Genomic DNA, 15,956 nt, shown 5'->3' on the forward strand with positions numbered 1-15,956 from the left:
TGTTGTTGTTTTGTTTTTTGAGACAAGGTCATACTCTATCATCTTGGCAGGGCTGGAACTACTTGTTTAGATGAGGCTAGCCTCAGAACATATTGAGATCTACCTGCCTCTGCCTCACAAGTGCCTGTGTAACCTCAGCCACCTGACTTTATTAAAAGTTAGGGTTCACATTTAATCCAAATCAATTGCCAGATTCTAATTGTCCCCATTCTACCTTAAGTATCTTATGCTTTTATCTCCTAACAAGAGACAGGAAGTCTGACTGGTTCTAAAATGAAGTACCTGTGTTGGATTCTAACAAGGACATTTTATTTCAGGTCTTCGTAGGTAAAATTCCAAGAGACTTGTATGAGGATGAGTTGGTGCCCCTTTTTGAGAAGGCTGGTCCTATCTGGGATCTGCGCCTCATGATGGATCCACTCTCTGGTCAGAACAGAGGCTATGCGTTTATCACCTTCTGTGGGAAGGAAGCTGCCCAGGAAGCAGTTAAACTGGTATGTGACAAATACCCATTGTCCAAGAACTTACCATTTGAGAGAATAAACCAGTTCAAAAACGTTTGTAGTTACCATTGTTTCATTTTCTTTAGTCACTTCTTTTAATATCTTTATATTGACTGATTTGGTATGTAACCTTTTGTTTAACTTTTTCTGATTATAATTCTAAGTTAACAGATTGGTTAGCATGATTTTATTTAGTAGCAAACAGATTCAGTGTTTTCCTTTTAATGTCTGTCCCTTCTCGCTGTCAAGCTTTAGATTTGGTACTGAGGTAGAATGGAGGCTGAAGTGGTTCTTCGGAGTGTTACTGGAGAGCAGTGACCTTTTAGGATTTGGTTTAAGAAATAGTGTGCATCTGTTTTATTTTTATCACAATCCAGCTGTGCAGTTAACAAAAGGTATTTGTAAATCTCTCTCCTTTTCTGCTATGTAATAGCCAGCCTTCTATGGCTTTCTCTTTCTCCAAGAGCTTTTTACGACCTTCTGTTTCTTAGAGCAGCAGTTAGTTTTGAGGATGGCTTGTATTGCTTCTAACTCTCTCAGTGTATTAAAGTGACAGTGTTACTGTTTTTGGTAGATTTTTGCCAGACATCTAAGGGCATATGCAATGTGGCGTGGCAGTTCTTGTCCTTTTTTAAGACAGCTGTATCCACCAAATGTTTTTGTTTCATTAGTGAGTTTGAATTAGTCCTTTACTAGCTTGGTCCAACCTTTTAGTTTTTCTGATGGATTTTTCTCTTTAAACTTGTTTATTCAATATTAAGGACATTTCAAGGCTTTATTTTCTTGTTTTTAACAGTGTACAGGTAACTAAAGAGGTTTATTCATATATATATATGTATGTGTGTGTGTATATCTATATATATATATACATGTGTATATATTTATGTGTGTATATTTATATATATACATGTATATATATATATAGATATACACACACATACATATATATGAGTGCTCTATTTGTGTGTGTTCCTGCATGACAGAAGAGGGCGTCAGGATGCCCTTAAGATGGTTGTGAGTGACCTTGTGGTTGCTGGGAATTGAACTCCAGGCCTCCGGAAGAGCAGCCGGTGCTCTTAACCACTGAGCTGTCTCACCAGTCCCATGGATAACTTTTAAAATTATATCTTTTAGTAAACTAGTGGTAAGTAATGTTAAAACATAAAATAAAATTTAGTAAAGAATTCATCACATTTTTTATTGTCTTCATAAAGTTTTGAAAGTGTTCTTATACTTATAGCTTTGTTCAGAATTGTGGTTTGTATATGATGTGAAATTCCTAAAAGTTTCTTTGGCATTGATAAAGTTGTTTCTTTTTACATGTCATTATTTGGCAATTGCTGATCTATATCTAACTTTATCCTCAAGGACTCTGAGTAAATGTTTTTAGGTATTCCTTCTGAAATTCTCTGGAAAGGAATGTTCAGGTAGATAAAATTGAAATGACTCAGCAGTGATGATGCACGCCTTTAATCCCAGCACTTGGGAGATAGAGAAATGCAGGCGGATTTCTGAGTACAAGGACAGCCTGATCTACACAGTGAGTTCCAGGACAGCCAGAGCTATACAGAGAAACCATGTCTCAAAAACGAGAGGGGGTGGGGGAGAGAGAGAGAGAGAAAGAGAGAGAGAGAGATTCATTCATTCAGGATTGAAATGACTAGCTCTGAGCTCCTTTTTTATACGGATGAACAGTAGAGGTTACAGAACTAAGCTATAACTGGAGATTGTATCAGATTTAAAATCTACACTCAGGTTTCTGTAAATGTGAGGAGCTTGGTGCGTGTTTGATCTTAAATTATGGGGCTCTTTAGATGAATATCAGTTGTCCTCAGTCTGGGGTGGTTTGGGGGTCTCTGGTTTTTTTCTTCCTTGCAGTGTGACAGCTATGAGATTCGCCCTGGTAAACACCTGGGAGTGTGCATTTCTGTGGCAAACAACAGACTTTTTGTTGGATCCATTCCAAAGAATAAAACTAAAGAGAACATTCTGGAAGAGTTCAGTAAAGTTACAGGTAAAACAAAAATGCATTTAGAAGTTGGTTTGTGGGACTCTGTTGCATTATTTATAAATGTAAATGCTCTCCCAAAAGGAGATACATAGTAAACAAAGAGTTTAAGTCTCCTATATCTCAGTTGCTTCTTTCTGCTTTAATAGTAGTTGAACTAAATAAATGTCTTAAGTATTCTTGATTTTATGGAATTTCCTTTTCACTTTGTCTTAATCGAACCTTGGTTTTTGCCAGAGCCTTTGCTCTCTAGCCTTCTAGAAGTCAATAGCTTTTTAGGATTAGGGAGAAGACAGTTCTCATTTCCCATTAATCTGTCTACATAAATTTTTAAAGATTCTATTGAATACATGCAGTTGATTGAGAAGTATATTTTATATCACAGGTCCACATACTTAAATATATGGGGATGCATGTTTGTAGGTTAGAAGTTTTTAAAAAAGCTTAACTCAAGAACAGTCTGGGATACATGAGATTCTATCTGAAGAAGCAAAGCAGAAGACTATGTACACTGCGAAAGAACTGAATAAGACTATGCCTTGAGTGTTACAAATGACTCAAACTACTTTCCTTTCATTTTCACTTTGTATGTGGGTGCTGAGGATTTGAACTTAGATTCTCTTTGCTTTCACAGAAAGCACTCTTCCCACTGAGCCATTTCCCTACAGCCATGAAAGGCCTGGAGCTTGCTATGTAGATCAGGCTTGCTATGTAGACCAGGCTGGCCTTGAATTTATAGAGACTTAGCTGCTTCTACCTCCAGAGTGCTGGAATTACAGTGTGCCACCAACCTGGCCTCCATTTCACGTTTAAATGTTGAGATTAGACCAGTGAGATGGCTCAGCAGGTAGAGGTGTTCTTCCTGCAGGCCTCAGGATCTAAGTTCAACTCCCAGATTACAGAGATTGGAGAGAGAGCCCTCTCATGAGAGTTGTTCTGTGACTTCTACAGATGCATGATGCCATAGGCGCGTCTGCTACTGTGCACACTGGCATGCTGGTGTGCTTGCTCTCTTTCTCTCTCTCTCTCTTTGTTTGTATGTATGTGTGTCTTTCTTTTTCTCAGTCTCTCCCCCCACCCCCCATTTTCCCACATATGATTTGAAAACACTGTTTTAAGACCATGATTTCCTCTTATAAAAACTGCTATATTCCTTTATGTTTTGCCATTCAGTCATACTGTTTTCTCCCTTTACTTGAAGCTGTCATTTATTACACTGGTTTTACCCTTTCTTTAACTTAAAGGTTGTCCTATGCTACTCCCTCTTCAGTCCTAAGTTGATTTATTCTTAGTATTCTCATTCATTCTTTCATTTTTGGGTTTTTTTTTTTGTTTTTTTTTTTTGTTTTTTCGACACAGGGTTTCTCTGTGTAGCCCTGGCTATCCTGGAACTCACTCTGTAGACCAGGCTAGCCTTGAACTCAGAAATCCTCCTGCCTCTGCCTCCCAAGTGCTGGGATTAAAGGCATGCGCCACCACCGCCCGGCTCATTTTTGGTTTTTCAAGACAGGGTTTCTCTGTGTAATCCTGGCTGTCCTGGAACTCCTCTGTAGACCAGGCTGACCTTGAACTCACAAAGATCCACCTGCCTCTCGAGTGCTGGAATTAAAGGTGTGCCTCACTATTGCCAAGTACTATAAAATCTATCTAGGTGATGTATCTAAGGCTAAACTTCAGTTCTATACTATCTAGAGTAGATCCCGGATCTTTTCTCCAGAAATTGTTTAGTCTATAACCTTAATTTCCATTGCCCATTTTGTCTTGGTTAAATTGCTCTACTGATTGTTTATACAGTAATTCCTTCTGTTTGTGTCCTTCTACTCATCCCTGCAGTATGTGCTTATTAAAATACCTGCTAAACAGTGAGAAACAGTGGTAGATAAGAGGCCTGTTCTACCTTTACAAGGACTACATCTCAGAAAAGAGTTAAGACGAGAAAATAAGAGAAATAACTCTACATTGTAGTAAAATATTTTAAAGGGAGAGTTATAGAGTCTTTTTATGGTTAGCTTTTATAAGGTTTTATTTCAGGCAAGACCTTAAAAACTCAAGAGTATATGGCATACAAAGAAGAGAGTGTTTTCCAAAAGATTAACATATAACAAGTGTACAAGTCAAGAAGTAACTTATTATAGTAAAGTAACTGAGAGATGGCTAATGTTTGTTAAAAACAAATTAAAAGTAGAATTATATGGGATGAAACAGTCAAGACTCTTCGACCATGTAAGAAGTTTGTATTTTATTGCATACAGAATTAGAAAATGTTTGAAGTTCTTAAGTATGGAATAACAGGTCTTTCATCTTTACAGAATGCTTTTCTATTGCTTTGTGGATAAGGGCTTAGAGCTGTCATCAGGATTAGTAGCAGTAGGTTAGAGAGAGCCATGGACCAGGGTAGAAGTGGGATGGTAAGAAGTAAATGTGCTGGATTTGGACAGTAGAGATGATATAGAAGAGTCACTGTTTTCTGGCTTGAGGGTTTAGCTGATAGATGACCTGTTTATTAGATGGGGTGCCTAGGGAAAATGCACTTCGGTAGTAGTGTTGTTTTGGACATGTGAAATTTGTCCAAGGCATTTTAAGTAGCTTATACACCTGGATCTCAGAGAAATCTTGGCTAGAAAAGTTTTGTTTATAAATAGAGTATAGAAAGTACTTATGGTTAGCTCACATGATTTAGAAAGGACATAGTGGAGGGACAAAGGATATAAGGTCAGAGGGACTCGACATGAATGGTTACTGACCATCCTTGATCATTGTAAAAATAGCTATTGTGTTGAATATAAGAAAGGTGCGTTGTTTGTTTTGTTTTATTTCTGTTTTGATTTGTTTTTTGGTCAACTAGTTGTTGAGAGTTCTTTTGCAGTTGTGTAAATAATTGGAGTCTTGAGGTCCTGATAATGCCTTTATAGATTATGAGGTCGTATTTTATCATTAATTACAAAATTTCATAGTAGTTGGACTTACTTCAAGAACTCTAAAATTAACAGAATATGTACTATTGTCCCAAACTCTGCATCGAATAATGCTGATCTGATGTTTACTGTTGTGAGGCTTCTTCAATAATTTTTTTTTTTCTTGCTCATTGGCAAGTGGATTTAGGTCTGCCTAATCACTAGACGTGTGGTGGATGCTTTTGGCTTATATATCTGGCTGTTGGTTTAACAGAGGGTTTGGTGGACGTTATTCTCTATCATCAACCCGATGACAAAAAGAAGAATCGGGGGTTCTGCTTCCTTGAATATGAGGATCACAAGTCAGCAGCACAAGCCAGACGTCGGCTGATGAGTGGAAAAGTCAAAGTATGGGGAAATGTAGTTACAGTTGAGTGGGCTGACCCCGTGGAAGAACCGGATCCAGAAGTGATGGCAAAGGTAAATACAAATTGTAGCTGTTCACTGTAATTGCTTAGAAAAGCAAAAGGTAGCTGATGTAACACTAACCTAGTAGTGTGCTAGCATCTGCTCAGTTTCCTCCAGATCAAATGTGTCAAATAAGTGTTTCATACATACTGAGCATTTAATATTAGCACCATAAAATATACAAAACGGCCAAAATAATAATAATTTTTTGGATACTCTCTCTCTCATTCTCTCATTCTCATATATATATAATCTCAGATTCACCAGGAACTGACTGTAGCCCAGGTTGGCTTCTTATAATCCTCTTGCTCTAGACTCCAGAGTACAGACATGAGCTGGCTCATGCTGTGACTTTTAGTACATGGCTTTCAATTACATTTTATTTAGATTTATAGTTAATTATATTTTAATGTATCTAGTTTCTTTTTGAGTATTGTCCCTATGAAAAAGGACAAAAGCTTGCCATGCTTGCTGATATTTGGTAGTGGCAAAATAGATTTGACATAGCCTCCAGAGGGCAGGTCCTCAGTTTCCTCATTGTTGGGTTCTTAGACTTTTCTTTGCGTGGTTCCTGGAACTGAAGGAATTCATCTGCTTGCAGTAAGTCTATGTAGTTCACTTATGGTTCTTTCCTCAGGGAGGCAGCCTGATCAGTGCCAATAAATTAGTGTTTGGATCTTCATGATTGAAAGAGGCAAAATGCTTGTTTTGATTAGTTTGGAGGATTCTGGTTTATATTAGTATGGTGTAGTCTCTTTGTATGTACAGACATTTTTGGGCTAAGCAGGGATGATTTGTTGAGAAGAGTCTTGAGAGGCTCTCAGGAGGTGTGCTTTCTGTTTTTCTTTCTCATATTCCTTGAGTAGATAAGTGTCCAAGGAGGGGGTAGGAATCTAAACAGTCCTAGTTCTTTCTTTCCTTTTTAATTGCATGATGTCAGTCTCCATTGTTTGTTGCAGTATATTATGGCTTTGTGCTAACTACTGGACCTTTGCTATCATGTGTTTTATTTGGGCTGGATAAGTCTCTTAAGCTCACTACAGCTTTGACTACCTGTAAGGCAAAACATAGCCTCTGTGGCTTTTTAAAAATGAAAGTAAAAAATCTAAAAGTTAAAAAGGGGTACTATATATTGGGAGCAGTAAAATTCTCCAGAAACCTCAAGATAGAACTAGTAATTTTGCTTTATCAATCACTTTTCTCTCATTCCTGATAACCTTTCAAGTGGAAGTTCAAAATAAACTCTACTACCACTACCCAGTAGTAACATCCCTGTGTAACATCCCTGTGTCCTGGAACTTGCTTTGTAGACCAGCCCACAGAGATTTGCCCGTCTCTGCCTCCTGAGTGCTGGGACTAAAGGCATACCTGCCAGAAATTGGGAAGATTTAAATTTTGTGACTGTTGTTTCCTGGTTCAAAATAAGTTTCAATTGGTAGAACGCTTGCCCATCATACAAGAAGCCCTCAGCCCACCCTGAGGACCAAATAAAACTTGTCATGGTGGTAGGGTACTTAGGAGGTAAGGACAGTCAGATCAGAACTTTAAGGCTGGTTTTGAGACATTGTCTTAAACAAAGGAAAACCTCCCAAAAATTCATGAAAACAAGATACTAGAGTGGCAAGGAGGCCTCTGTAAACTTGGAATTGAATAAAACTGATCATGTTAATTGCCCTCTCACTTAAGAAAGCATGTCTGTTGGTAAAGCTTCTTTGTACTCACAGTTACACCTTGGATCAGTTTACAGTCAACCAAAACCTAAGTGTAATTATTTTTTTCTTTAAGATTTATTTATGCCGGGTGGTGGTGGCGCACGCCTTTAGTCCCAGCACTTGGGAGGCAGAGGCAGGTGGATTTCTGAGTTTGAGGCCAGCCTGGTCTACAGAGTGAGTTCCAGGACAGCCAGGGCTATACAGAGAAACCCTGTCTCGAAAAACCAACAAAAAAAAAAGATTTATTTCTTTATTTTACACACACACACACACACACACAGTAGCTGTCTTTAGACACACTACAAGAGGGCATCAGATTTTATTACACATGGTTGTGAGCCACCATGTGGGTTCTGAGAATTTAACTCGGGACCTCTAGAAGAGCAGTCAGTGCTCTTAACCACTGAGCCATCTCTCCAGCCTCTGTTGAACTTTTTAAAAAAGATTTATTTGTTTGTTTGTTTATTTATTGTATATGAGTACACTGTCGCTCTCTTCAGATACACCAGAAGAGGGCATCAGATCCCATTATAGATGGTTGTGAGCCACCATGTGGTTGCTGGGAATTGAACTCTGGACTTCTAGAAGAGCAGTCAGTGCTCTTAACCACTGAGCCATCTCTCCAGCCCCTGTTGAACATTTTAAAGCATAGTTTTAAGCTTGTTTGTATCTTGTTTTGGTGTTGTGGATCAAACTGACAACCTCATACACGTTGTCTCATATATGTGAGGAAACATTCCACCACTTGAGTTAGTTACACTTCAGTCCAGGAAGTTCCTTTTCTGTTCAAAGGTGAATAGACTAGTAGAAGCCAGTCTAGTCAAGAGGCTAGAGCACCATCTGACATTGTGGGAAGTTGTTTCTCCTCTTTCTCTTCCTCTTCCTCCTCCTAATTTTTGTATTGTTTTGTTTTTGGGACAGGGTTTCTTTGGGTAGCCCTGGTTCTACAGGAACACATTATGTAGATCAGGCTAGCCTCAAACACATAAATTCACCTACCTCTCTCAGCATCATGTTCCTCCCCACCCCCAAAAGAAGTGCTAAGACTAAAGGTGTGTACTACTATGCCTGGGGTCAAGTCTTTCTGAATCTTACAGCTTTTTATCTGAGACAATAGTTTTTTAGTTGGTATGCTGTTTTTTTCTTGAATAGTTTAATTCAAGGATTAAAAAATTACAGAAAAGTATACACAATTCCACTTTCTACCCCTGCCATCATGTCTGCCATGATTCCTGTAAGGCATTCAGTTTTAGTTTTTTCTTAGACAAATACAGGCAAATAAAAGTGTGTTATTTTCCTTAATTCTTAGACGAGTGGCTGTAGGTAGCCTTTTGCATCTATTAATCTGTATTTGCTTTATTCACCATTCTGTTTGATCAGCTCTGGGAAGATAACTGCATTATTGTGTATGAACACTAAAAAGAAATATGATTCTGCCAGTTGAATTGGCATGCTGGTAACTCATCTGTTGACTGATTTGTATCTCTCCTTCAGAGATGTGAAGCAGTGGGAAAGAATGGCTCTCTGTCAGCCCATAGAGCTCCTTTTAGTTTTTGATCTCCATAGCACATTCAATTCTATATATGCATTGGATTATTTCTATCTTCTGTTCTAAGTATAGTAAGTAAGCTTGTACCATGTGTGCTGATGCAGGGCATATACGTTGTAGACAGACACTTAGGAGAGAATTGTAGCTCCAAGGGTGAATGCAGTTAAGATATTCTCATGCTTGCTTTTGTAGCAGGTATGTTTTATACTTGACAAAATAGTATATGATCAAACTTGTATTTTGCTCAGTGCTGTTAATAGTTTGTTTCTATTACTAAGTTTGTGTTAAAGTATTTAATATGTACATGTATTTCTTTATGAATCATGTAGACATGCGTTGTGCCTGTTTTTCTTATTTTCTGATGCTTCTCTGGTGTAAGTTGCTAATTTTTTTTTCATATTTGTCATTTGTCTTCTGACTTTATGATAGCTTTGCCATATATCACTGTTCTTGCTAGGTAGTACCATTCCTTCATTTGGCCTCTAGGTTCTAAGTTATAAACTGCTTTATATCTGTACTTTATATTTTGTGAATTTTAAAATTTAATTTTTTTGAGATTATAATTACATCATTTCCCCTTCTCTCATATCAATACTTTATAAACAAATCACCCTTGTTTTCCTCTAACATTCAGCCCCACGTTACTTCTTTACACTTTTGATCTGTTTGGAATTTATCTTGGTGTATAGTATAGCATAGCATAGCATAGCATAGCATAGCATAGCATAGCATAGCATAGCATAGCATAGCATAGCACAGTACCAACTTTCCTTTTTTGTCCATTGATGTCACTCTTACTAAATGATTTAAGCATTGTAGTTTGTCTATTTTTCTTCCCGGCCCAAATAAGTCTTTTCTTGGCATAGTTTTTCCATGTCTGTCCATAGTTTTAGAGATGAAAACAGATAAACTTGTTGCGGGGGTACTTTGGAGCCATGATAAATTTGTGAGTTAGTAATGATAAATATATGTTGGTGCCTGCCTGATAGGTTCTGTTCAGTGGTAGCTGTTCTCTTGGGACAGAAGGCAAGAGCCAATAGTTTATATAACTTGATTGTTATTTTAAAAGCTGTAGAAAAGTGGTAGCTAATGTGAGAAACATTTCTTCATGTTTCTCAGACTTCCTATGACTACACTTTTAGACTTGCTGGTTTAGAGAAGAAAAACCAACACTATGAAGACAAGAAGTAGTATTTTAAGATTTGAGCTAAAATTTAAGATTGCCAATTTTGTGGTTTTTGCTGTTAGGTAAAAGTTTTATTTGTGAGAAACTTGGCTACTACTGTTACAGAAGAAATATTAGAGAAGTCATTTTCTGAATTTGGAAAACTGGAGAGAGTGAAGAAGTTGAAAGATTATGCATTTGTTCACTTTGAGGACAGAGGAGCTGCTGTGAAGGTAGGAACTTTGGGTGTTTTCTTTGCTATTTGTTTTCAAACTTGGTAAACACATAAGTAACTATTTAAGGTGTTTATGAGTATATGTGTAGATCTTTGTGAGGCTGTGTCCACACGTGAATGTGCAGGTACCCTGTGGAGTTGAGAAGCGGGCACTGGATTCCCTAGAGCTTCAGTTCCAGGTGCTTGTGAGCTACCCAGTGTGAGAACCAAACTCTGGTCCTCTGGAAGAACACTGCACTCTCCTAACCTGAGCCACTGCTCTCACCCATAAAGTAACTAAAACAGAAGGAAAGTTGTTGTTTAGGAATGTGTATGTGAGTGATTCTCTGTGTGTGTTGCTGTAGTCTAGGACCTCATACATATGAAGCAAGTGTTTTTCCTCTGAGCCACACCCAAATATTGTCTTCATCCCCCCCCCCCTTTTTTTTTTGGTAAAACTCAGAACTTTTTTTCTTTTTTTAAAATAGTGTAACATGCTATGCAATATCAGGCAAGTTTAACTCTTCATTTCTGATTTATTGATTGTTAGATTTTGTTTTTGTTTTTGTTTTCAAGACAGGGTTTCTCTGTGTAGTCCTGGCTGTCCTGGAACTCACTCTGTAGACCAGGCTGGCCTTGAACTCAGAAATCCACCTGCCTCTGCCTCCCAAGTCCTGAGATTAAAGGTGTGCGCCACCACCACCCGGCTTTTTTTTTTTTTAATTTTGGTTTTTTGAGACAGGGTTTCTCTGTATAGCCCTGGCTGTCCTGGAACTCACTCTGTAGATATTTTGTTCTTTTTTGAAGCAAGGTTTCTCTTCATAGCCCTAGCTGTCCTGGAATTCACAATGTAGATCAGGTCAGCTTTGAACTCACCTGCCTCTGTACTCCCAAGTGTTAGGATTAAAGGTGCCCACCACAACCCCAGTTCTTAATGGGCAGTACTTTTAATTTCTTCTTATTCTTTTCTCCTTCCTTAACTGGAAAACCAGTACTACTTTTTTGCCTTTTTTTTTTTTTTTAAATATATTGTCAGGAAAATGGAATACTAAGGGAGTCAAACATTGTTCTTTTTCCACATTCTCTGTTGATGGTTGTCTTAGGGTTTCTATTGGTTTGATAAAACTTCATGACCAAAGCAACTTTGGGAGGAAAGGGTTTATTCCATCCAAGGAAGTCTGGGCAGGAACTCAAGTGGAGGAATGCTGCTTATTTTGGCTTGCTCCTCTTGGCTTGCTCAGCCTGTTTATAGCACCCAGGACCACTGGCCCAAGAGTAACACCTCCCACAGGGAGTTAATCTGACGAAAGCATTTTCTCAATTGAAGTTCTTCTAGGAGATTCTAGCATGTGCTGACGTAGACCAGCACAGTGATATACTACTAACTTTTGATTTGAACATTTATTTCCCTGCCTAGGTTGCTGCTTTAAAGTAGGACTTACAGAATCACTGGCTAGTAAAAAGCAAGCACATTAGACATTATTAGCCCTTGAGTTCTAGTGTAGAATTAATTACTTTGCTTTTTGCTGGTGTCTGTTGAAATACTGATTATAATATTTATAGCTTAGGCCTGGGAGTGGTGTGCACCTTTAATCCCAGCATTTGGGAAACAGAGGCATGAGGATCTTTGAGTTCAAGGCCAGCTTGGTCTACAGAGTGAGTTCCAGGACAGCCAGGACTTCTGTGAGAAACCCCCATCTTTTTGTTTTTGTTTTTTGTTTTTTTCGAGACAGGGTTTCTCTGTGTAGCCCTGGCTGTCCTGGAACTCACTCTGTAGACCAGGCTGGCCTCGAACTCAGAAATTCGCCTGCCTCTGCCTCCCAAGTGCTGGGACTAAAGGCGTGCGCCACCACCGCCTGGCGAAACTCCCGTCTTTAAAGAAGAAACAAATGAACAAAAAAGTATAAAATTCGTGGCTTAGTGTGCAATTCAGTTTTCTTATGTTTGATTTCTTAAATTTCTAATGGTATAGAACACACTTGATAAATTTATATTATACTTTACAGATACTACTTTTGACTTTGGTATTAAATAATTGGGTGAGTTCATAGGAAATATTTACGATTTGATGGTTTGCTAAAGAAGCCTGTGAAATTATAAAAATTTCTAGTCTAGGAACTGGGAAGTATCCTGGATGGTCAGGATGGACTTTTGGTTATAGAAGTCATCGAGTTTCTTTGTGTTGATGGTGTGTGGTGCTTCAAACTCACATGCTAGATGTTTTACCAAAAATCTACAAGTCCTGAAACAGGAACACAATAGGTTATTTTCATGGAAGCTGTCCTGTAGCTTACTAGTAGACTCTGTCTAGTATGTACAAAGATCTGTGTTTAATACCCAGCACTTTAAAACACAAAAACAAACAAACAAAACCCAAATAAGTGGCTTCCTCAACATTTGGGAGGCAGAGGCAGGTAGATCGCTATGAGTTTCTGGCCAGCCCGGTGTATAGAATTCCAAGTCAGCCCAAGAAACTCTGTCTTTAAACAGAACACTAGTTTTTGCTTTCTTGGTGGTTGCTTAAGGCTTCATTGGCATTTGCTTTCATTTGGGCACAATATGTTCTATGCTAGATATGATCAGAACTTAGTATCCTGTTGAGTTTCACAGATAGCTATATTCAACTCACCTTTACATTTCACATCCTTGAAGCATCTGTGCAAAACTTAGATAATGAATATCACATTTTTATTGATATCTGAAAAGTTAGGTTTTTTGTATGATTTTTATTGCTGCTGACATTTTCTCGGGTGTGGATTGTTTCCAGAATTAATTATTTGGAATTAAGGAGTTTGGCTAAATAAAACTTTTTTTTTTTTAATAAAGAAAACCTTTAGATTTACATATTTTAATGTGTATGGGTGTTTGCTTGTGTGTGTATATACCACATGTGTTCCTGGTGCTCTCAAGAGGTCAGAAGATAGCATCAGATTCCTTGGCATTGGAGTTAGGGATGGTTTTGAGCTTCCATGTGGGTGCTGGGAACTGAGCCACTTCCAGCTCCTCTTTTACCTTCTAAAATAAAATGAGAAAGCATTGCTTTTTGTTCTTAATAGTAATTTATGTATAAAACATAAGGTGAGGGAAACAGTTCTTTCTGGTTAGGCTACTCTTACGAGTTAAAATAATTATAAAATGCTTGGTAAGACACGATATGTTTATAATTTTTCAAAATTTTTTTTTAAATTATGTGTATAAGTGTTTTGCTTGCATATCTGTCTGCATGGTGTACATACGTGGTGCCCATGGAGACTAGAAGAGGGTGTCACGTTCTTGGAACTGGTGGTAGAGATGGCCATGTGGGTGCTGGGAATTGAGCCTGGAGTTCTCTGGAAGAGCAGCATATGCCCTTAACTGTTGAGCCAGCGCTCTCCTTCCCCATTTATACGAAGTTTTAAAATACTGTTTCTTATATAATAAACTTACTTTTATAATTTAGGCTATGGATGAAATGAATGGAAAAGAAATAGAAGGGGAAGAAATTGAAATTGTCTTAGCTAAGCCACCAGACAAGAAAAGGAAAGAGCGTCAAGCTGCTAGACAGGCCTCCAGAAGCACTGCGTGAGTTTGTATTTTATTATTTGAATAAAGAATACCTTGGTAACAGATGAGATTAATAAGTTCAGGATGAATCTTTTAAAGTAACCTGACGTGTTTCCTTTCTTCCTTCCGTCCCTCCATTTGCTAGGTATGAAGATTATTATTATCACCCTCCTCCCCGAATGCCACCTCCAATGAGAGGTCGAGGTCGTGGAGGGAGAGGTGGATATGGCTACCCTCCAGATTATTATGGCTACGAAGACTACTATGATGATTACTATGGTTATGATTATCACGACTATCGTGGAGGCTATGAAGATCCCTACTACGGCTATGATGATGGCTATGCAGTAAGAGGAAGAGGAGGAGGAAGGGGGGGGCGAGGTGCTCCACCACCACCAAGGGGGCGGGGAGCACCACCTCCAAGAGGTAGAGCTGGCTATTCACAGAGGGGGGCACCTTTGGGACCACCAAGAGGCTCAAGGGGTGGCAGAGGGGGTCCTGCACAACAGCAGAGAGGCCGTGGTTCTCGTGGAGCTCGGGGCAATCGAGGGGGCAATGTAGGAGGCAAGAGAAAGGCAGATGGGTACAACCAGCCTGATTCCAAACGTCGTCAGACCAACAACCAACAGAACTGGGGTTCCCAACCCATCGCTCAGCAGCCACTTCAGCAAGGTGGTGACTATTCTGGTAACTATGGTTACAATAATGACAACCAAGAATTTTATCAGGATACTTATGGGCAACAGTGGAAATAGACAAGTAAGGGCTTGAAAACGATTCTGTCAAGATCCAATTGGCTCTAGATCTACATTCTTCAAACAAAATTGGCGTAACTGCAGTTTGCTGCCATTTGTATTCAGCTGAAGAAGTCACTATTGTGTATATACTCAAGGCTTCTTATTTTTCTTCTTTTCTAAATGCTCTTGGACATTATTGGGCTTGCAGAGTTCCCTTATTCTGGGGTTACAATGCTTTTATCGTTCCAAGCTTCATCTTAGCTTCAGAACAAACTGTTAAATCATGATTTGCAGAACCTTTGGTTTGGACAGTTCTGGTTTTTGGATTTGGAATAGATTACATAGGAGTCTGAAGTATGCTGTAAATAAAAATGCAAGCCAGTGCTTTGTCTTAGTAGTTTTAAGAAATTAAAGCAAACAGACTTAAGTTTCCTTGTATTGAAAGTAACCTATGACTGTATGTTTTGCATTCCTAGAAGCAGGTTAACTGTGTTTTTAAATTGTTATAATCACACCTTTTTGAAATCTGCCCTACAAAATTTGTTTGGCTTAAACGTCAAAGCCGTGACAATTTGTTCTTTGATGTGATTGTATTTCCAATTTCTTGTTCATGTAAGATTTCAATAAAACTCAAAAATCTATTCAAAACATCACCTATTTCAAATTCAATTGTGTCCTAAAACATTATTTTATTCATAATCCTTGAAGGAATACTGTTTTCAAAGTAGAACTGCCTATGTGAGTGATCAAATTCATGAAAAATTTCTCGTCTATTCCATCATGTATTATGGATATTAGATTTGAGTATTATTCTAAATTCACATATTCCAAATACCATTTCATTGATTGGTGTTCTCTCATAATCTTTTCTAATTTTGAAATTTTATCCTTAAAAGAAAACAAACAGACTCAAATGTTTTTGTACAGGTATTGGATAATTTTTATTAAAGCAAAATGGAGCTGGGGAAGCACACTACAATTTGTTTTGACCCACATTCTTTCAAATCAAGGATGATTTGTGACTGAAGTCTTTATTTGCTGGATAAGTAAATACACATACAGAGAAAACATAGTACTGTGATGTCATTCACACTGTGGACCAATCTCAGTTTTAGTGTTCAAGATCAGCGCCCCTGTTTTACTGGTCAGGACTGTGATTCCTA

General features: G+C 38.3%; 1 protein-coding gene across 4 annotated transcripts in view; it reads left to right on the forward strand.

Moving 5' to 3' along the window:
* Hnrnpr (heterogeneous nuclear ribonucleoprotein R) overlaps positions 1-15,446 on the forward strand; it is a 33,955-nt gene extending 18,509 nt beyond the window's left edge. For all 4 annotated transcript variants that reach the window (XM_028759729.1, XM_028759730.1, XM_028759732.1 and 1 more), the window contains 6 exons: positions 318-494; positions 2,382-2,517; positions 5,680-5,885; positions 10,383-10,532; positions 13,953-14,074; positions 14,202-15,446. In XM_028759729.1, coding sequence (XP_028615562.1) covers positions 318-494; positions 2,382-2,517; positions 5,680-5,885; positions 10,383-10,532; positions 13,953-14,074; positions 14,202-14,811 — 1,401 coding nt within the window. In that variant the 3' untranslated portion in view covers positions 14,812-15,446. The remainder of the gene's footprint in view (positions 1-317; positions 495-2,381; positions 2,518-5,679; positions 5,886-10,382; positions 10,533-13,952; positions 14,075-14,201) is intronic.
* Positions 15,447-15,956: the final 510 nt, after the last annotated feature.

Source organism: Grammomys surdaster, unplaced genomic scaffold (genome assembly GCF_004785775.1).
Source record: "Grammomys surdaster isolate TR1022 unplaced genomic scaffold, NIH_TR_1.0 126313, whole genome shotgun sequence".
NCBI classification, from domain to species: Eukaryota; Metazoa; Chordata; class Mammalia; order Rodentia; family Muridae; genus Grammomys; species Grammomys surdaster.